Genomic DNA, 22,828 nt, shown 5'->3' with positions numbered 1-22,828 from the left:
GATGATTTATTCGTACATTTGATTTTGATTTCTCTTCCTGTACAATTCAGTAAGTTTGAGGTCAGTTATAGTATCAAAAGGAAATGTGAACTCTTAATGAGTTCATTTCATATTGTGTGCAATAAGAAGAAATGCTAAAACAATAGAGAATTGAAAGTGTTCACTTGCAAAGTACCTTTAAGGAAAGTTAAAAAATAAGAAAGCTGTGTTTGGTTCAGCTCAATCGCGAAAGATTGAAAAGAATTAATTATGATCGTTACTTCTGTGTAGATTTGGGACACATTAAGATAAACTGTACTAAATACCACATTAGACATGTAATGAAAAGTACACTTCTCACTTTGGTATGTTTTAAGGTTAATTTCGTCTTCGCTATCAGTTATTGGGTTGGAAGTCTAACATTTTCTCTTCTTTCAGAAGCTAGGATTGGAAAACCTTTCCTTTACTAATTTCTAGAAATTCTTCTCATTTTTTAATACCAAGACACACTTGGTGGATAACTTATGGTGCTGCTACTCATATAAGTGTGCCTATGCGAGATTGTTTGAACTGTCAATAGTCAATTGATGTTAAAAGATTCATCTATTTATGATAATGGCAAATCAATTAAAGTTGAGGCTAAGGAACTTTGAGATTATTATTAAAGACTGGTTATTAATTGAATTTGAAAGAGACATTTACATTACTGTCTTTTAAGACGTAATTTGGTATCTATTTCTACATTAGACAAATTTGGTTACTTTTATTCATTTGAAAATGGTCAATTTTATTTCTTTTTTAATTCAAATGTCGTGTGTACCAATTTTTTTTTCTAGTTATGATAACCTATGTTTGCTTAATATAGTTGCCTCTTATAATGAAACATTTCATGTGAATTCACATAGTATAGAACATAAATTAACAACAAGAATTTCGATTCATTATGGTACAAGTGTTTTTGTCACATCTATCAAAAGAAAAAGGAAAAGCTTGTGTCAAAAGGAATTCTTGAAGCAAGCAAATGTAAAGAGATTAGATGCCAATAGAATTTCTGATGTTTAGAACTAATTCATATGGATATCAATTGACTATTCCCTCCGACTTTTGGGATTGGTCAACAGTCATTTATTACGTTCATAAACGATTTTTCTCATTATGGCTACCTGTATTTAGTCCATGAGAAATACCAATCAATGGACAGGTTCAAAGCTTTAATGGTTGATGTTGAAAATCAACTCAGCAAGAGAATAAAACACATCGATCTAACCGTGGCAATGAATACTATGACATATATGACAGATTTGAAGAACAATGTCCATGGCCTTTTACTAAAGTCCTAGATGAATATGGAATCGTCACACGATACACCATGCCAAGTTTCCTTAATAGTATTACTAAAAGACGAAACATAACTTTTAAGGGCATGGTAATGTGTATGATTAGTCATTTTATCTTACCAAAATCACTATAGAAAGAAGCACTAAAAACTGTAGCTTAAGATCTAAATAACGTTTCAAGTAAAGCAACTGTTAAAATCTCTTGTGAGCTTTAGACAGGCAAGAAATTTAGTTTGAAGCACCTGCACATTTGGGATTGTCCAACTAAGGCAAGGCCTTTTCAGCTAAATAAAATGGAACTAGACTCTAGAATCAATTGTTACTATTTCAAATTAAGACTATATTACAAAATCCTCTATAAATAATCAAAAGATTGTTTCAGAAGATCAAAATGAACAACATAAAAAATAAATGCCATTAAAGAGATCCACTAGAGAAGGAGAATGGTAGTTTCAGATGAATTTATAGTCTTTCTTTCAGAAGATAAGGATGGCATTGTATTGGTGGAAGAAGATTCAATCAACTTTTATCAAGCAATGCAAATAAATAATTCTTTAAAGTGGATTAATGTCATGAATAAATAGATAATATCTATGAGTGACAATGACGCTTGGGAACTCATCCCTTTATGTGAAGGTGCTAAGCCAATTGGTTGTAAATGGATATTTAAAATCAAGAGGGATTCGAATGGTAATGTGGAGATATCTAAGTCTTGTCTTGTTGTAATTGACTTTATTTAAAAGGAAGAAATTGATTTTAAAGAGACTTTCTTCGATTTCTACGAAAGATTCTTTTAGGACTATTATGACACTTGTGACACATTTTGATCTTGAGTTACACAAGATGGATATAAAAACGGTGTTTCTCAATGGTAACATTGACGAAACAAATTTATATGGTGCAAACGGATAACTTTTTATCAAGAGATCAAAATAAAATCATTTGCACATTAAGAAAATTCATCTATGAGCTTAAACAGGCTTCTCGTCAAATGGTATTACAAATTTCGTTAAGAAATTATCTCATTTGGTTTTGAGATAATTGTAGTTGATAGTTGTGTGTATCACTAGTAGGAGTAACAATATTTTTCTAGTATTATATGTTAATGGCATACTACTTTCCTACTATGATATAGGCTTATTGCACGAAATTAAGAAATTTCTGACATGAAATTTTGAAATGAAAGATCTTGGTGATGCATCTTTTATGTTAGAGATACAGATATACTGGGATCGTTCTTGATGTGTTTTTGAATTATATCGATTAGGTGAGATTTGGGGTGCAGGAATATAAACCAGGTAATATCCCTATTGTTAAGAAAAATAAGTTTAGTCTCAATTAATGCCGAAGTATAAACTTAAAGAAAATGAAATGTAGAAAATTTCTTGTATTTCAGGAGTTACAAGTTTAATGTGCGCTCAGATTTGCACATCCTGTGTAACATTCATTGTTTGAATGTTGGACAGATACAAATAACTCTAGATTCGATATTTGGAAAGTAGCTAAATGGGTTATTTGGTATTCATTGAGAACTAAGGATTACATGATCATATACAGAAAATCAGACCAATTGGAGATCATTAGATATTTTGATTCTAATCATGTAATATGACTACGATATTTTGTCACTAGGCTGCATATTTTAGATAGAACGAAAAGACCGGTTAAGTTATTTTGCAATAATAGCAGTCCTGTATTCCAAGAGGAGTTCAATGATATCAAAGCATATAGACATTAAGTTCTTGGTTGTTAAAGAAATAATTTAGAGCAGCCAAGTTTCTATTAGGCATATTATGACAAACTCTATGATTGTGGATCTGCTTACTAAAGGACTACCACCCAGATCTTTCATGAGCATACTATTCATATGGAAGTTGCATGTTTTGATGATATGACAGTTAAGTGGAGTTTGTATTCAACTGTTGTCTGATTCAAACATATTTTATGCTTATAGATATTCAATCTATTCTGTAGAAATAAAGTATTCAATTATTTTCATTCTGATTAAAGTTTTAGCTTGATCTCATTAAAAATAAAGTATGACCAAATGGAAATAAACATATTTGGGTTATATTACATTTATTTTTCATGCTACACATACATGCTTGATTTATGTTATTTGATTGTATTGATATACATGGTCATCAATGGATTTACTTATATTACTTGTAACGAAGACTACTTTGATCTTATATTGGCACAATTGATGGACGACATTGTTTGAAGATACTTTCGGTTATGATAGCAAAAGTTTTGAGCTCATAAGGTTATATACATTTATAAGATAATATTTGTGGTCCAAGTGAAAGATTGTTGGATTTTAATTTGTCGTGCTAGTCTACGTATATAATTAATTTGTGTATAAAGGCAATCTTAAAGTTAAGCCTGTTTAAAATGATCTAATAAAGCTTTAAAATCATTGGGTTTAGGCATTTAAATAAAGTGTGATTCTAAATATGAATAGAAATAGGATCCATTAGGGTTGAATTTCATAATGGGCTAAATACTTATGGATATATAAGGTTATGGTCTCCAATTCATGTATGATTCTCATTCTTTGTGTCACCCCCATCAACACGAGAATGTAAAAGAAAACATATTGAAGAGGAAGATCATAAACCCACAATGAAGAATCAAGATCAATTAATCTAGAAGAAAGATTGAAGCAATTAAATTGAAGAACAAAACAATCAAGATTAAAAGCAAAAAAATAAATCAAGAGAGGATTGCAAGTTGATGTTCAAGGTTAAAGATTAAAGATTCGAAGTCATAGATCAAGGTATGTTCCACATTAATTATTTATCTTGGTAATTTGATCTTAGCAATTCATTGAGTTTTATAAAGTTTAAATTTCATAAAGATTCAACAAATACAACAATATTCATTAGATAAATGTTGCAAAATTGAAAAGGTAAGAAATCAACTTTTTTGGGTACACAATCATCACATAACGATCATTTTGATTTTGTCAAAGGAACTTCTTCCATTTCGATCGAGTTCTAGATCAAGTAGTGCAAGTAAAGAGAAAGCAAGTGATTCAATCAAATTATCTTCGGATTTCTTCAACATCAAGTAAGTTTCAGCAGCATTTGATCAAATAGAAGTGTGCTAGGCAATGTTTTTATGGTCTTCGAGTAAAACTTGAATTGAAGCAAATCCTTACACTATATTGGTTAAATATGTTAAGGTCATCTCCAATCGTGCACCAAAATTTGCACCAAATTAAAAATCATCTCCAACCATTACTCTAAAGTTTACATCAAATGAATAGTGTTTAATCATTTTCCTTCTTTTTTAATTCTTAATAAGTTATTTATTTGAAAATTTATTTATTTATTTATTTTACAAATACATAAATGACTAAATAAATAACTACGTTAAATTAAGGAAAAAATTAAATTCATTAATAAATATAAAAAAATATATATAGTACAATTAGTAAAAACACTACAAAAATGAGAATATTAAATCATGATATTAAAAAATAGTGTAATGCATTTCGAATTTAGATATTATGATATTACGAAGTCGAAATATCATTACAATTTAATTCTCGAAATTCATATACCCTTCCCACAAATGATCGATTAATGCATTTTGAAGTGTAACGTGAGCCTTTTTATCCTTGATTTGTATATGACGAGCAAGAAATTCTTGAAAACGATGAATTTTGTCTTCAACCAACTCAACTTTCAGACTTGATGCTTCCACCCATTCTCAAACTAGTGTATCAGTATTACGTTCGTCCTCGATAATCATGTTATGCATGATTATACTTGCATCCGTGATATTATGTAATACTTGTTTTTCCCAAAACCTTGTCCGTTCTTTTATTATTGTAAATTTTGATTGTAGAACGTCAAATGCACGTTCAACATCTTTTCTACACACTTCTTGTTTCATTGCAAATAACTTTTTTGGGACCGCGTGGCTCGTGAATTGTTTAAATAACCGTGTTTGATATATTTTAATTTTCTTTTTGTATTCCTATTTTAATTAATTCATTAATTATTATTTTTTACATTTAAATAATGTATTTTAAATGCACTTTTAAAAATAATAATAATTAGTAATAGTACTAATTATATTAAAATATATATAACACAAATGACACAAATACTCATCCATCAATTACAACGGAGAAAAATGGCAAATTTGACTTTGCATCATTTTGCCCCAAATGATGTAAAGTGAATAGTATTGTACCATTTTGCACCAAAATTTGGTGTATTTTGGTGATTTTGTGCATTCATTGGATATGTCCTAAAGGACCCAACTACGAAATCCCCATTTCAGGGAAGCCAATAGTTGTTTTCCTCTATCGAAATTTTTGAATCCAATGGAATTTTCAAACCCAGTGGAATAAGGCCAACAAGCTATCGAGAAGGAAAGGTAATCCTATGTCCGCTCTTTCAATCCCAAGGACATTTGGATTAGCACAAGAATCATGTTTGTTATATTTTAATATTCTTTTTGTATTCAATTAATTCATTAATTATTATTTTTTACATTTAAAAATTTTATTTTAAATGCAATTTTAAATATAATAATAATTAGTATTTGTAGTATTAGTAGTAGTAGTACTAATTGTATTAAAAAATATATAACACAAGTGACACAAATACCTATCCATCAATTACAATGGAAAAAAAATGGCAAATTTGACTTTGCACCAAATGCTGCAAAGTGAATAGTGTTGTACCATTTTGCACCAAAGTTTGGTGTATTTTGGTGATTTTGTGCATTCATTGGAGATGTTCTAAAGAACCCAACTACGAAGTCCCCATTTGAAGAAATCCAATAGTTGTTTTCCTCTATCGAAATTTTCGAATTCCAATGGAATTTTCGAGCCCAGTGGAATAAGGCCAACAAGCTATAGAGAATGAAAGATAATCTTAAGTCTGCTCTTTTAATCCCAAGCACATTAGAATACAGAATCTGCATTTGAACCTACGCATTCACAGTCAGTACCAGATTAATTCAGCTCCTTCCTACAAGTAGTTACGAGAAAATAAATACGTCTTCAAACACCGAGATTTTTTTCTACTAGAAATTCTAAACTGAAACAAGATGACCAACACAAATATCTATACTTTATTCTCATCTGAAAGTGATCAAGTAAGCTATGACAATTGAAAATCTAATAATTTCAAAACCAGCATCAGCTGAAACACAAGATTACTTGAAAAGAATTAGGGAATGAAATTGCAATTATAGTTAGCCCCCGTTTGGCCACCCATTATTTCAAATTTTAATGGGTAAAATAGTATTTTTTTGAAAAATAAGTGGTTGAAAATAAAGAAAAGTTTTCGATTTACGTGTAATATTATTTTATGGAAATTATTTGATTGAAAATAAGAGAGAAAAATAAGAATTAAACTAATGGGAGCCAAACGAGGGCTTAGACTAGCCAGAGCATCAAGATACAAGAAAATCATCACATTGTTGAAAAAATGCAGATTCCAAAGCTGATGATTGGGTCAGCCCATGTCCATTTTAAAGTTAATTTTTATTTCTTTTTTACGAGTAGCCGTAACAAAAAATAAAAAAATACAGTCCTTTTTCAAAAATAAAAATAGAGTTTGGGTCTCATTCCACTGGGTTCTTATCGGCCATAAAACTATCCACTTTCCATCAAAGTAGACGGTTATAAAATTGCTACTTTTCAAATGGGCCAATTGGATTTAAGAAATATAAACCACTTTATTTAAGGGAAGAATACATATATCCGGTGTATTGTATCCGGTGTATTATATATATATATATATATATATTTCTGTTACAGCAGTTTCCTGAAATCAAGCTCAGTTCCCATTTATAACAGGATTCTTTCCACTACAACAATCGAGATCTCAACCAAAAGAGCCCAAATTTCAGAATTTCATGTCACAACCCTATTTTGGCCGCCAGAGAAGAAGAAAAGAGAAGGTAACGGACGATGAATTTGAACGATTTCGAAATTATTATTTTCTCCGTGTCACAGAATATTTTCAATTTTGTATTTGGATTGATGGAAATTAATTGTTTGTGACACAGATTTGGGACTCAATTTCGTGAAATTAACACAATCGCAGAGAAAAAGACAATCTAGGTAATACTTCGACAATATTGTGGATAGCTACTATGTTTGTAGTCACGATCCATCGAATAGGATTTGCGTGCAGTCACATAATCGTCCATCGGATCTATTCTGGGCGCATATTTTGTTTGATGCAAAAACATTGTTCCATATCAGTGTTGTGAACAAATCTGAACTACTTTAAACCATCTTTGGGATTTATTCCGATGATCTGTGACCGGTTCAATAATCTGAACAGATTGTAACCACACCAATCAGAGGATGTAGGCAGCATATATTACCAGTGTTATGTGATTTGTACTGGAATAGGTAGATGTAGAGGCTTCGTTTTCGAGCATGAAATGTAAACTATGTGAAAAAAAATGTGGCATGCAATTTATTCCATTATGCACACTGACAACAAATGTGACCAATGTAATGGAAGCATGTGTCTGTTGCACCACGCATCCTGACATTGATTCCTGTCATATGTGACCTTCTTATAAATGTGACCGAAATGTAACTACGTGAAACAGTGGTTGCCATCCACGTATGTGACTTCCGTTTCACCTACAGTAAGATAATGTATTTTCGTTTGGATACATAGTAATGCGACTACTCGCCGATTTAGTTAGCAATGCCACATATGAACAGAAGTTCACATATCCTATGAATATCGGGTCAAATATTTAGCGTACCTTCTCATATATCTGGCAGGAATGTAACCACATGAAACAGTGGTTGCCATCCAACATATGTGACCTCCATTTTATTGCATCTTTAGTCTCATATATGACTTGTTCACAAATGTGACCTCCATGTCATTACAGTCATTCATGTTTGAACTATATGCATTGTATTACAATAAATCAGCTACATGAAATTCAATTTTTGTAGGAATGGTGTACGTGCACGTATGTTTGCTATATGGATCTCAGTCAGCGTTGGCATTGGTAGACCGTGGTTGCGGATACGTAAACCTTGTTGACACAATCATGTCAGAGTTCAGCTTGGATCCTACGAAGGTGGCAGTGTCACTGAAGTATGTCCTGAATGACAATTTGCCTCCAGTCAAGATAAAAAATGACAGTAACGTCCTCTCGTACATTCTGCTGAAGGAAGGCGATCGCGAACCTGTTAAATACCCATTAGTCATCGATGTTACCGATGCAGCAATAGAGAAGCCATCTAACACGGCTCCATATACTGCTTACCATAGCAGCGAGCTTCATACATTGCGGGATATGGCAGCTAAAATATGCAAAGCATCGAGTGAACATGTAGGTCACATTTACGACAACGAGGTCACAGTTGTTTCAGTAGCAGAAGCTGGGGAGGTCGAAGAAGGAAGGGTTTTCCGTGATAAGGAGATTTTAAAATTGAGCCTATCCTTGTTTGCCATAAGGAATATGTTTGAGTTCATGGTTGAGCGGTCAGACAAGAAAGAATATGTTGTGAGGTATTCACAGGAAGGATGTAGTTGGATATGCAGATCATCGAAATGGGACAAAACGGATCTATTTAAGATTCGAAAGATTGGTAGTCACACATGTGCATCAAATGTAGTGTTGGGGTCACATAGACAAGTCACAACTGCAGTTGTTTCATCTAGAATCAAGTATAAGTACACATCGTCCAGCACCATATACACACCAAAGGATATATGCAGTGAAATGTTGCATACTTTTGGAGTCTATTTGAACTACACGAAAGCTTGGAGATGCTGTGAACAAACCTTGAAGATGATTAGGGGTGATCCAACCGAATCATTCAGTAGGATACCAAGTTTCTTCTACATGCTCCAACAAAAGAATCCAGGTACGGTCACATATCTAGAGATTGATAGTCACAACAGGTTGAAGTATTGTTTTATGGCACTCGGTGATTCAATACGTGGGTGGCCACATTGTAGGCCTGTAATTGTAGTCGACGGTACATACTTAAATGGTCATTACGGGGGCACACTCTTCACAGCATGTACGCAGGAAGCAAACAATAGCATATTTGTTCTTGCTTTTGGTGTTGGGGATAATGAGAACGATAACTCTTGGAGATGGTTTTTGGAAAAACTGAAAGAGACTTATGGATATAGAGAAGGACTATGTTTTGTATCAGACCGTCATGGCAGTATAAAGAAAGCAATAGAACATGTGTATCCAGGAGCCTGTCATGGTATTTGCTCGTATCATTTGCTACAGAACCTAAAAGATTATTATGGAAAATCAGGAGAAAATATTACACAAGCTTTCAACTCGGCTGTCCGCGCTTACACATTGGAGGAATTTGAATACAACATGCATCGACTACACACAATGAATGAGAATATTACTGGATACCTAGTAATGTATTGCTTTCCAAAAATAGATATCATGCACACTAAATTGGTCACATATGTCATTGTATATGGAACTCATATGTATGATACATGTTTGCAGGCTGAAGTCGGCCCTGAAAAGTGATCGAGAATTCATATGCCAGTGAACAGATTTTCCACAATGACATCAAATATTGTAGAATCAGTTAATGCAGTCACAAAGGCAGCTAAGAATTACCCCATTGTGTCGTTGCTAGAGTCTTTACGACAAACAGTGCAAATTTGGTTCTGTAAACATAGAGACGAGGCGCATGGACCTTTGACAATGTTGACAAGCAAGTTTGAGAATAATTTAAGAAAAATGAGTTCAGAATTAAGGAACTTAAGGGTAGGTATCTTATCTTTATCCTGATGTTTGTGTTTGTGTACTAAATGAAGATACATGTGACCTGACCATAATTGCATCCGACCTGGAATGAACAGTTGTGATTGTGTTCTAACTATAAATGCATGTGACCCAGTATTAAATTCATCTCTCTTGAAATTTGCATTTGCAACACTGAGTGATTTGGAGTTTGCATCTGTGACTCGAATCCATGATATCCAAAATAAAGTATGACTGCATGTGACCCGATTTGAGCAATGTACACTGAAATTTGCATGTCTGTGACCAGAACTGATCTTTTTGAAACTGACAAAATACAATTGGTACTACAACACTACATTCTTGTAGGTATCTGCTTCCAACCAGACAATTTTTTCTGTCATCAGCAATGACAGGTCTACCTTTGTTGTTGATATTGAGGAACGTACATGCACGTGTCGGATGATGCAAGTCGATCGGATGCCCTGTCCACATGCATTAGCTGTAATTGAGCATACAAAAAGGGATCCGTATGCTTATTGTTCATATTATTACACAAAGGATGCATTTTTAAAAGCTTATGAACATTCAGTATATCCTATTGGAAACCCAGACGAATGGACAGTTCCTAACGAAGTACAAAACCAAATTGTGTTACCTCCTGACCAAAAATGAAGTTGTGGAAGACCTACAGAGAAGAGGAAGAGATCATCTAGGGAAGGCAAACCGAAAGTAAGATGTGGACGGTGTGGTGAACATGGACACAACCGCAGGAGATGCTCAAATTTTCTTCCATTAAACAAGAGCGTTCGACAGAGTAACAACGTTTGAAAAAGACAACTCATAGTAGGGACCAATGCCTGATAAAAACACCAAAGTTTTCATTCTTGAATAAGAAACATTATTCAATTGTGACCATATGTCATATTCTTGAATTTGAAACATTACTGGAATAACAGCGTTGACATCACTTGTGACCAAATGTCTTTCAAATGATATGTGGCCTATCTTATCTAGTGGACACTGTAATCTGTGACTTGACATTCGTATATCTAGTGCTGCAAAACTAAATATATTACCTCATAATCGTACGACATGTGTGTCTGCTAGTCACATGTGGCATTACGAACTACAACTGCTTCAGAACATAATATGTGACCCCATAATCAAAAGACATATGACTGTTATTCACGTGCGGAATTACGATCAAAATTTGCGCAGAAGAAGAGCTTGAAGACCTCCATATGGAACCTACATCATTTACAGTGAACACATAAATCTGTGACATGATATTCATATCAGGGTCTTTTTTCGAGATTTTCAGTGCATTCGTAAGAGCAGGAAATAACTGAACACTATAAACTGTGACCTGATATAACCACACTTTCAATAGAAAAACTTAAACTGTGACCTGTGCCTGTATTATTCAAGGTATTCTGTGACCTTTTATTAATATGTTTTGTGTCGCAATGTAAATATGTGACCTAATATTCATAGAATATGTGAAACTGCAAACTAAATCGATGACTAGTCGTATTACTGTGTTCGCTGTAAATATGTGACCTCGTAATCATACGACGTGTGACTGCTATTACGAACTACAACTGTGACCAATCGCATTATTGTGTACCAGAAGATTAATAAATTAGGAGATTACATGTGACCATAAGATCACTACAAAATCTTTAATTGTTGGTTTCAGGTCACAGAATGATGACTTGTGTTTCTACTGAACATTTTCATCTGTAAACATGTGACCTCATAATCACATATGTGACCTCATAATCATATGTAAACATGTGACCTCATAGTCACATATGTGACCTCATAATCATATGACGTGATATTTCTATTACAAACTACAACTGTGACCAATCGCATTATCGTGTATCAAAAGAAAAATAAATTAGGAAATAACATGTGACCACAAGATCACTACAAAATCTTCAATTGTTGGTGCCAGGTCACAAAATGGTGACTTGTATTTCTACTCAACATTGTCATCTGTGACCTGACATTCATGTTTTCAGTGCTACTGAACATGAAATGTGACCTCAGAATAAAATTTGCTCAGAATAAAATCTTAAACTATTTGTAAACGGGTCGCAGAACAAAATATGTAGTGAGCACAGTAATCTGTGACCTGATATTCATACGTCCTGTACGGGAAATTAAATATGTGACCAACCCATCAGTAGAAAAATATAAACTGTGACCTGTGCCTTTATTGAACAATGTAATATGTGACCTGTTATTAATATGTTTTCAGTGCTACAGAACATGAAATGTGACCTTAGAATCATAAGACATGTGACTGATGTTAACGTGCAACATTACAAACAAAATTTGCTTAGAATAAAATCTTAAACTATTTGTAAACAGGTCACAGAACAAAATATGTAGTGAACACAGTAATCTGTGACCTAATATTTATAAGTCCCGTGCAGGAAATTAAATATGTGACCAACCCGTCAGTAGAAAAACATAAACTGTGACCTGTGCCTTTATTGAACAATGTAATCTGTGACCTGTTATTAATATATTTTCAATGCTGCAGAACATGAAATGTGACCTCAGAATCATAAGACATGTGACTGATGTTAACGTGCAGCATTACAAACAAAATTTATAAAATCTTGAACTATTTGTAAACAGGTCACAAAACAAAATATGTAGTGAACACAGTAATCTGTGACCTAATATTCATAAGTCCCGTGCGGGAAATTAAATATGTGACGAACCCGTCAGTAGAAAAATATAAACTGTGACCTGTGCCTTTATTGAACAATGCAATCTATGACCTGTTATTAATATGCTTTGTGTCGCAATGTGAATATGTGACATGATATTCATAAGACATGTTAACATGCAAACGAAATCGATGACTAGTCACACTACTATGTGTCCAAACAACGGTTCATTACATACTAAAAGTAGTGGCACTCATGGAATGCAAAAAATGAGTTTACATCAATAAGACAATGTTCAAATCAATCACCCCCATTGATTTATAAAAGACTACATATTCGAGCATAAAATCCGTTTACAAAAACTTTTGTGACAATCCTCATTCAATGACAATGCCCTCTCCTTTTGTGGCCTGCCTCGGATTCTTCACATAGGTCTCCCGATGTTTGTAGAGTAGCGATGCAATATCAAGTCTACACTTGGCGACATCAAATTTCTGTGTTATAGAAGATCTGCCATCTCGAAGGATATATAAAGCATATAATATGACGAACACCCCGCAATCATGACTGTGGAATAACACAAAACAGTATGTTATGAAATAATATTAAAATATGTTATGTATGTAGTATTGGTCACATACTCACCCATTCATCTGTTGGGGTATGGCAGTGTCAACGGTCACCTTCAATTCCATGCACCCAGATCCATTATAGTCAGGGTCTTTTTTCGAAATTCCCAATGCATTCATAAGAGCAGGCAATATCTTCACATGAGGCTCAACACCTTTTAGCACCTTCCAGTCATGGTAAGTTTTACCAGCTGAATTGAACACGATCAATCTGTGGCTTCTGAATTCTAGCAGACCTAGCAACCAGTGAGCTTTATTCGTGGGCAGGAGAGGCATGAACACATAATCTACATCAGCCCAAGGTGTGCTCATAGTTATGCTATCACCTGTGACCACCTGGAACAACCGGCTTCCTGACAACAGAACATTAGGATCTTTTTTGAAAGCGGGGTATATGTCTTTTATCATGTTCTGGAAAGAGGAGTTTGTTGTTGTAGCTCTGTACTATACTTTCCCAAATTTTGCTAGCTGCCGAATGTAGTAGAAGCATGCATCCATGTGCTGTGTGATCAGGAAGATAAGAAATAAGAACAACATCAGAAAATTTCATAAAGTTGTGATTCTGTGACTTGTGACCAGGTTGGTATGTGACTTGTTGAACAAAACATATACTTATGAGACCACTATGTCAGTGAACCGCATAGTAGTTCGTGCATGATGTGGTAGCAGAGTCGTAACGTGGTCTCATTTGTTAACAAGTAATTGTAAGGTGAACAAATACATGAATGTTACCATACCCCGCTATTCAAAGACGTCTCAGGGTCTACGAGTTGGTGGAACCATGTTTTGTTACCGACTGGATATGAGCCAATAACAAAAGCTGGTTTGATTACGTCATCATGCTCATTAAACTTTTTCCTGAAACCAGAAATGTAAGAACAATTTACTGTGACCATATGAGCAATAGATTGAAGAAAGGGAAGAAAATATTCGTGCCTGTTTTTGGGCTTGTACCCTCTCTGGAACCAACCCAAGAATGTCGACTTATCACCTTCTTCAACATTGTCTTTGTAACTTCCAAATACAATAATGTTATCGTCATGCCGGAATAACTTTCCTGCACCCGCAACAAATGGAGAACACAAAATCCTCGTTGGCCTTGACACCCGCTTCATTGGTAATTCAGAAGGCGGTTCAGAAGTTGGAGATTCCTCTGTATTGAAAAAGATAAAATGTTAGTTTATGCAGAATGAATGTAACATGAATTCATGGATGCGTGTGATCTGTGTATTTCGAAACGTGTACCGTTCGTGACCTACACATTCAGTGACCAGCATGCAGCACAAAGAACAAAATGGAAATACCTCTTCCTCAACATTTGCAGATGCTGTGACCACATCAGATATGACAGCATCTACCCGCTTTTGAATTTATGCAGAGTGAGAAACATCCAATTGTGTGTATCTAAAACCCAAGTCAAATGATGGCGGTTGAAGACTACATTCAAAAGTAGCATCATCAGTTGGGTCGACCTTTCCCTTCCCTTTCCTGTCAACAACAGGTTCCTGATTTCCCACTTGCATGTGAAATTGGAGAATATGACATGTGAAAAAATGTAAATACGGTCAGTGAAGGATGGATTGAACATATTGTTTACCTACCTCATCAATCTTGTAAACTTCTTCGACAACATGACTTTCTTCACCTCCAACTACAGTAGCTTCCGTATCTCCAAACTCTTTAACATGACGACCTTTCCTATCGTTGAAAAGCCTTAAAATCTCATCCATAGTACTTGATATCATTGCAGTCACAGACTCGGACAAGAATTGCATATTCGTCCTAATTTCCGTCATGTCACATTTTATCTGTTCTTGCATAATCTTTTTTGTCTGATCACTCCGTTCCGTCCCATGATATTGTGGTTCATTTGGTGAATGTTGGGGGGCCGAAGGGCCTTCAGCAGCATTGGATGTTTCCTGATGTGAAGTCACCTCACATCTTCGTGGAGGATCCACGAAATCATCGTCGTCATCTGCAACATGAGCAGGTCCAACGCCAATGTCCATTACCAAAGGCACATATTCTCCACTCATGCAAGCAGGGTTAGCAGACTTTCGCTTCCTGTTTTTCCTTCGATAGCTGCCACAGGAAAACTCCGGTTGATTTGTTTTGTTATACTGCACCCCATCCATATATGGCATCGCCATTTCCGCTTCACTTGGTACCAGGTCACAGATCTGCATCTGCATTCCAGTAGAGATTAGAAAACAATAATTTTTACATATATTCAACTATCAGACAAAAAGAATTATTGGACCATTACATTAGGCTTCTTGAAGCAATCAGGCTCCTCCAACTTAGAAGCAGATGGTTGCTCGTTTGCAAACCAGTTTTTTATTCGGGGGTGCGTTGTTGATATCTTCGTGACAATAACTTCATCTAGACCAGGGAAGGTTTCGTAGATCCATGCTTGAAAGGCTACCAACATACCTCGTAGCCTGTAGTGTGTTGTTCGACGACTCAACCCATCTTTCAAAGAACTCAAAGTAACATCGGACAGTAACTTTCCCCACGAAAAACTATTCAGTGTAGGGAAGTTTTCAACGAGTGTGAACAAATAGTGATCGACAACTTTCTTATAATCTCTAGGAAACAAATAGGCAGTAATAAAATAGAGGATACTAATCAGTGCAACATCATGATCAAGGAGGGCTTCGACAAGATCTAAGTCCGGCATTTGGCAGGCAGATATAAATGTGGACTTCACATCTTCATGTGTTACACTACCTACCTGAGAAAAGTATTTTGTCTTCAATTGTGACGGTCTACTTTCAAAAATATTGATGTCACTGTTGCCGGAACATCTCAATCCCGTGACCAGTCAAAACTCAGCTATAGAAAATCTTACATATCGCCCGGCAACTAAAACCACAATTCTTCAGGATTGGGTTGATATACCTGCCTCAATAGGAAAAAAGTGAATTAGCTGTTGTTGTACCACAATTTCATCGCAGTCGAGGAAATGTGCGAAGCAGGTTCTCCTCATGATTTGCTTCTGATGGTTGGTTAAGTTTGTTTGTATACTTTTCAAGACACCCTTGGTCACTGATGTTGTAATCTTGCCTGGGAACCACTGTTCCTCTGGAATGATGAATTTCCAGGCCTACACGAAGTTTTTAGAATGACGTAATGTTAAGCAAATGTAGTGAAAGCACAAACACTTAGATATGCATGCACCTGTACAGTTAGCCTGAAACAAATTGTTTTGTACATGTCACATATGTATGCAACTGTGCACTTAGACCACAAAAACATATTCATAATTCGATATCATGGTCACATATAACTATTCAATAACTATGTTATCAATCAGGTCACATGCATGCACTATGTCATCCATTAAAGGCACAAATTCATAATTGTCTCGGTCACAGATTCACATATTGGTCACATGATCATGTTGATAATGGTCATGTTCACAGATGGTGTAATAAAAACTCATTTCAGCACACATGTTTACACACAAACGTAGTCAAATCACACAGTCAGCCTAGAAAACTGATTATTTTGAAAGGGTCACATATATATGTAATCGTGTACTCACGCCACAAAACATATTCACAATATCGTAAGACAATAATAACATGGTCGCAGGAATGCGTAATAATATGAATTCAAGCCTCATATACACAACCACCTTAGTGACCGATGGATATCATGGTCACACGCCATAAGTGTGTTAAAAAACGTAGTCACAAATTGGAGCTCATGGTCACATAAAACTCTTCAACAATTACGTTAACAATCAGTTCAGTACATGCATAATGTCATCCATTGATTAAGGCCACAAATTCATATTTGTCTCGGTCACAGGTTGACATAATCATCACATGAACCTTCATTGTTGATGATGGTCATGTTCATCGACGGGGTAAACAAAACACATTTTAGCACACATGTTGTTCACACACAATGAGGTGACGAAACTTTAATCCTACGATTACAACAGATTAAGTTTACAGATGTCAAATTAATGTTCAATAGTGCTAAACCCATGATTCCACCAACATGTGTGCCACTAAAATCAGAACGCATACACCAGAAATTTAAAAAACCTTGTTTGATCGCACTTTTCTCGCGGACACCGAAACGACGTGCTTCTTAGGTGAGGTTCTTTTGGGGCTCTGCTCAAATTTCCTCTTTTTTGTTCGTTTTGACATGTCTTCGACATTAGTAACCGGTTTTGTGCCCTTCAATTCCTCCATTTCACTTCGCTTGTTGATCCCAAGCAAAAAAATTGGGCGAAAAGTACTTGAACAGATTATATACTACTACGAATGAAGCTGATAACACAGTTGCAAAATGGAAAACGAGAGACTTCGAAATTACCGGATGTGAAATCGAACGATCGAAGCGGATTCATGGGGCAAAAGTTTTGGGTAGTTTGGAATCGTGCAGAAGATATTGAGAGAGAGAGAGGAATTAGTATATTATAGAAGTTAACTTAATGGATATCCTAATTGCGATAATTAAGGCACCAGTTACTATACGTATGATTTAATTATTTAACAAAAAATTAATTATTAATATTTTAATAACATAATAGAAACCGGAGATGTGCATATAAATATTTCAAACCTAGCTTGTGAACTCAGTTCTTCATATACCTGGAAATATGTAATTTCCACTTTATTTAATTATTTAATAGTAATACATGGGCCACAATTAATTGGTTTTACATTCTTCCACTTGGCCCATATAATACTGCTTCGTTATGTGATCTATAGCATAATGCACATATCATAAGCAAATCCCTCGTACATTGGCCACTTAATTATCATCCTTAAGACTAATAAGAGTCGTGGCGATTTTACACCATCATATCGATAGAATTCCTTCCATGTACTACAATAATAGTCCCTACTTGACATGACGCGTAGTGAGAAGTTCAATAATTACATTCCAATACTATCTTTAAAAGGACTATCCCTGTTAGCATTTATATAATCCATTTATGTACATGTACCAATAATTATGACAAGAATAGTATTTTGTCAAATATAATACATAAATGAGCTCAAAGTGTCAATCCATAAATTGCATAATAATGTCAATGATCATTTCCAATAATACACATTCTTTCGACATGTTCATTAAATGTCTTTGGTGGTAATCTTTTCCTTAGTAGATTTGCAATCATAAGATTGGTATTAATATGCTCGATTGACACTTGTTGTTTTTGAACTTCTTCTTTAACGGCATAGTACTTTAGTTCCATGTGTTTAGCACCTTTAACATACTTTTCGTTCTTTGAAAAGGAGATCGTCATAGAATTGCCACAATAAATTTTAAGCGGCTTGACAATATTGTCGACAATTCCAAGTCCTGAAATAAAGTTCCACAGCCAGTTTCCTTGAACTGTAGTCTCAAAGCATGCCACAAACTTAGCTTCCATAGTGGATGCAGCAAAGGCTGACTGCTTCCTACTTTTCCATGATATAGCCCTCCAGCCAAAAGGAACAGATAACTAAATGTGGACATTCTAGTATCCACACATCCAGTGAAATTCGAATCTGAATACCCAATGACCTCTAAGTTATCAGATCTTCTATAAGTGAGCATGTGATCTTTCATTCCTTGCAAGTATCTCAATACTTTCTTTGCAGCTTTCCAATGATCAAGTCCCGAGTTATTTTAATACTTGCCCTGCACTTCAATGGCAAAACTAATGTCTGGTCTGGTGCAAATCTAAGCATGCATTAAGTTTTCAACAAGAGATGCATAAGGAATAGCTATCATTTGTTTGCAGTCCAATTCGTTTTTAGGATATTGCATGAGACTAAATTTGTCTCCTTTTTTAATTGGAACAACAATCGCTGAACAATTTTTCCTCTTAAATCTCTCTAAAACTTTGTTGATGTATGCCTTTTGAGGCAACCTCAATAATCCATGTGACCTATCATGAAATATTTCAATTCCAATCACATAGGTTGCCTCTCCCATATCTTTCATTTCAAAATTTTTAGAGAGAAATTTCTTAGTCTCGTGTAATCAATGTTTTGAAAATTGGACCGGACCGGCCGGTTCAACCGAAAAAACTGGAAATCAGCCTCAAATCCGGTCCAATACCAATAAATTAATCGAAAATGAAAAAAATCAATAAATAACCGGTCGAACCAGCCATTTTAACCGGAAACCGAAAAATCGATCACGATTTTTATTGGTTTTTTTCAAAAAAAAAAAAGACAATAATAATAATAAAAGTATAATTACTTTGATAAATGGGCTCAAGCATTGGTAAGCCCAATCTTATGTTCCTTCCAATAAAAGTGTTGTTTTTAAAAGAGGAGAGACATACAATGTTTTCCTCAACTTACAACGTGGGATAAGTATAAGTGTTGTTTTTAAAAGAGAAGAAACATGCAATGTTTTCCTCAACTTTTAATATGGAATAAATTGTAAAATCCTTTGCAATTTATAAATTTAATAATTGTTCACTTTTTTCTTTCTATTAAAGAAATTTTGGCCCCAAAAGCACAAATAATTTCAATTTTAACAAAGCAAATTATTTTAGACACAACAATTGTTAGTTTTTGATATTTTAAAAAAAATTATAGGATAATAAATCATTAAATCTAATTGACAAATATTGATTTATATTTACTTTGAATTAGTAATACTACAATTTAGAAATTTGTTATTGTTATAATATTTTAGAGTTTGTTGAAGTATTTATTTATTTAATTTTGATATTCGGTTTAACCTCGGGTGGACCCCAGTTCGACCGTTTGACCATTGACCCTTTTTCTTTTTCGGGTCGATATACGAGTCGATTTTTAAAACATTGCATATAATAGACCAAGATCATTAGTAGCTAGCATGATATCATTAACATACAAAATAAAAATGTAAACTTGTTCCCACTGACCTTTAGATATATACATCGATCAACGATATTTTCCTTAAATCCAGAGGAAGTAATGGTATCGTTGAATTTAAGATACCATTGACAGGAAGCCTGTTATATATTAATTTCTTTAACTTATACACCATGTGTTCCTTTTCTTTAATTGAAAAACCTTCATGCTGATCTATATAACTTCTTCATCTAAATTTCCATTTAGAAAAACAGTTTTCACATCCATTTGATGTAACTCTAAGTTATAATGAGCTACTAAAGCCATTATAATTCTGAGTGAGTCTTTCTTAAGGACTGGCAAAAATGTTTCTTTATAATCAATACTATCTTTCTTAGTAAAACATTTGGCAACAAGTCTAGCCTTATATCGTTCGATATTACCATTAGAGTCGCGTTTGGTCTTAAAAAGCCATTTACACCCAATTCTTTTAATGATTCAAGTAATTCGATGAGATTCAAGACTTCATTATGCTTCATAGATTTCAACTCATCTTTTATGGCATCTAGCCACTTATCAGAATTAGCACTCTCGATGGCTAGTGAAAATGAAACTGAATTGTCATCAATGATTCTTAAGTCAAATTCAGACTCTTGTAGGTAAACCACATAATCATCAGAAATAGAAGTCCTATGATGTCTTTATGACCTTTTTAATGCTATTTCTTATGGTTCATTTAGTGCAGGTTCATCAATAGCAACTTCATTGTGAGATGTTTGATCATTTATTTGTTGTCCTGGCAAATTGTCATACTCTTCAACAATTCGAAAAATAAAAATATTAGAAGAAGTTGAGGGTAGAGAAACATGAACTCTAACTTCTTGTATTTCCACATTTCGTGGTTTCGAACTCCCACTAGCTTCACCATTTTCAATGAACTTAGCATTTCCAATTTGAACAATTTTAGTACTACGGTTATGACATTAAAATCTATACCCTTTGATTTTTTAAGATAACCAATGAAAAATTCACTGATTGTTTTGAGTCCAGTTTCTTTTCATGTGGATTTTAAATTCTTGCTTATTTCGAACAACCCCAAATATGCTGGTGCCTTAAACTGGGTTTCCTTTTCGTCTACAGTTAAAAATGAGTCTTTGGAACTGCCTCACTAGGAATCCTATTTTGCAAATACATAGTGGTCTTTAATGCAAACATCCAATAAAAAATGGGTAAAGATGAATTGCTTAACATACACCTAACCATTTCTATTAGAGTACGATTATACCTTTTGGCTAAACCATTTTGTTGTTGTGTGCATGACATAGTGTATTGAGAAAATATGCAATGTCTCTTAAGAAATTTAGCAAATGGACCAGGGTGTTGTCCAGTTTCACCATACCTTCCATAGTATTTACTACCTCTATCAGATCTAACATTTCTCACATTTCTGTCTAATTGTCGTTCAACTTCATTAACAAAGATCTCTAAAGCATTTATAGCTTGAGACATTTCATGCAACAGATAGACATAACCATAACGTGAAAAGTCGTCAATAAAGTGATAAAATATTTTTCTCCACTAAAGGATAGAACATCAAAAGACCCATATAGATCGACGTGTATTACCTCAAGAAGCTGTGTGCTTCTTGTAGCACTTTTGCATCAAGGGTGGATTTATTTGCCATGTCAGCTCGTTGTTTGTTTGCTTACCATCATCCATATGGTCTATATCTATATGGAAGCACCATCAGGGCTCAATTTTGAGTTGGTCAGCCCATTCCAGGCTCCTTTCTTTGTGTGTTTGATTTGTTTACCCTTAATGCAATCCACACAAGTTCCAAGATCAATAAAATTCAAGTCGGGAAGGATTTCATTCTTTACCAATCTTTGTATCATTTCCTTGGATATGTGAGCCAAACGTTTATGTCATAAGTTAGCAGATTCTTCATTTAACAAATCACGTTTAGTACCAATATTATGATGCAAGGTTAAAAGAGTCTCGATGAAAATGCTATCAAACTTTAGTTTATATAAGCCATCACAATGAATAGCAGAATTGATAAGAAGATTTTGTTTAAACAAACTTAAACATCCATTTCCACCATTAAAATAATATTCACCAGAATCAAATTTCGATAAAGAAACTAATTTACGAGAAATAGAAGGTACATAAAGAGTTAGAATTAAATTTATATGATGTCTAGTATCTAAAATCAAACGATAGGTTCAAATGACTTCAACGGAGCTTTGACACGATTTCCCCTGAGAACATACTTTTCATTTGGATTTACCAAATTAGATTCGAAACATACATAAGAAATAATATTATCTTTACTTTCAAACCATGTGTTACATTTCAGGCAGTCCCTTTTATGGTGCCTAAGTTTGTGACAAAAATCGCACGTATCTTTCTTGTATTCCTTATTGTGGATTTGGGCAAAAGACTCATTTATCTTTAGTGGTCCTTACTTAATGCTTTTTTCAAACCTTTTCTTATATTTCTTTCCAATTCTTTAATGACTTACGGGATGAACAAAATGATTTCCTTGATTCTTAAGCCTTGTCTCATCGTGTACGAGCATACTGTGCAATTTATTCACATTTCGTTCATCTTTTAAGGTATTATATTTCATATGGAATGAACCATACTCAAGAGAG

The 22,828-nt window shown here is 34.3% G+C and overlaps 3 protein-coding genes across 3 annotated transcripts; 1 reads left to right on the top strand and 2 right to left on the bottom strand.

Annotated features, from left to right (window-relative positions):
* The first annotated feature begins 9,869 nt into the window (after positions 1-9,869).
* Positions 9,870-10,727, top strand: LOC111399876. The gene is made up of 2 exons (XM_023027364.1): positions 9,870-10,076; positions 10,422-10,727. The coding sequence occupies exons 1-2, from the start codon at positions 9,870-9,872 to the stop codon at positions 10,725-10,727; spliced, it is 513 nt and encodes a 170-aa protein (XP_022883132.1).
* Positions 10,728-13,053: 2,326 nt separating this feature from the next.
* On the bottom strand, positions 13,054-13,779 carry LOC111399875 (sentrin-specific protease 1-like). The gene is made up of 2 exons (XM_023027363.1): positions 13,388-13,779; positions 13,054-13,309 (listed from the first exon to the last, which is right to left on the bottom strand). The coding sequence occupies exons 1-2, from the start codon at positions 13,777-13,779 to the stop codon at positions 13,120-13,122; spliced, it is 582 nt and encodes a 193-aa protein (XP_022883131.1). The 3' UTR covers positions 13,054-13,119.
* LOC111400047 lies at positions 13,667-14,736 on the bottom strand. Its single transcript, XM_023027506.1, has 3 exons — positions 14,676-14,736; positions 14,109-14,522; positions 13,667-13,872 (listed from the first exon to the last, which is right to left on the bottom strand). The coding sequence occupies exons 2-3, from the start codon at positions 14,484-14,486 to the stop codon at positions 13,816-13,818; spliced, it is 435 nt and encodes a 144-aa protein (XP_022883274.1). The 5' UTR covers positions 14,487-14,522; positions 14,676-14,736; the 3' UTR covers positions 13,667-13,815.
* Positions 14,737-22,828: the final 8,092 nt, after the last annotated feature.

The sequence above is a fragment of the Olea europaea genome, chromosome 9 (assembly GCF_002742605.1).
Source record: "Olea europaea var. sylvestris chromosome 9, O_europaea_v1, whole genome shotgun sequence".
Taxonomy (NCBI): domain Eukaryota; kingdom Viridiplantae; phylum Streptophyta; class Magnoliopsida; order Lamiales; family Oleaceae; genus Olea; species Olea europaea.
The sequence above is the reverse complement of the archived record's forward strand: the minus strand, read 5'-3'. Positions and strand labels throughout refer to the sequence as shown.

What these genes read in the sequence shown, in the direction of transcription:
- LOC111399875 (XM_023027363.1), bottom strand. Translation starts at nt 13,779, where the DNA reads ATGATAAAAGACATATACCCCGCTTTCAAAAAAGATCCTAATGTTCTG. An exon ending in ATACCCCAACAGATGAATGG is followed by an intron (nt 13,310 to 13,387) that starts GTGAGTATGTGA and finishes GTTATTCCACAG; the next exon opens with TCATGATTGCGGGGTGTTCG.
- LOC111399876 (XM_023027364.1), top strand. Translation starts at nt 9,870, where the DNA reads ATGACATCAAATATTGTAGAATCAGTTAATGCAGTCACAAAGGCAGCT. An exon ending in CAGAATTAAGGAACTTAAGG is followed by an intron (nt 10,077 to 10,421) that starts GTAGGTATCTTA and finishes ACATTCTTGTAG; the next exon opens with GTATCTGCTTCCAACCAGAC.
- LOC111400047 (XM_023027506.1), bottom strand. Translation starts at nt 14,486, where the DNA reads ATGAAGCGGGTGTCAAGGCCAACGAGGATTTTGTGTTCTCCATTTGTT. An exon ending in AGACGTCTTTGAATAGCGGG is followed by an intron (nt 13,873 to 14,108) that starts GTATGGTAACAT and finishes CTGATCACACAG; the next exon opens with CACATGGATGCATGCTTCTA.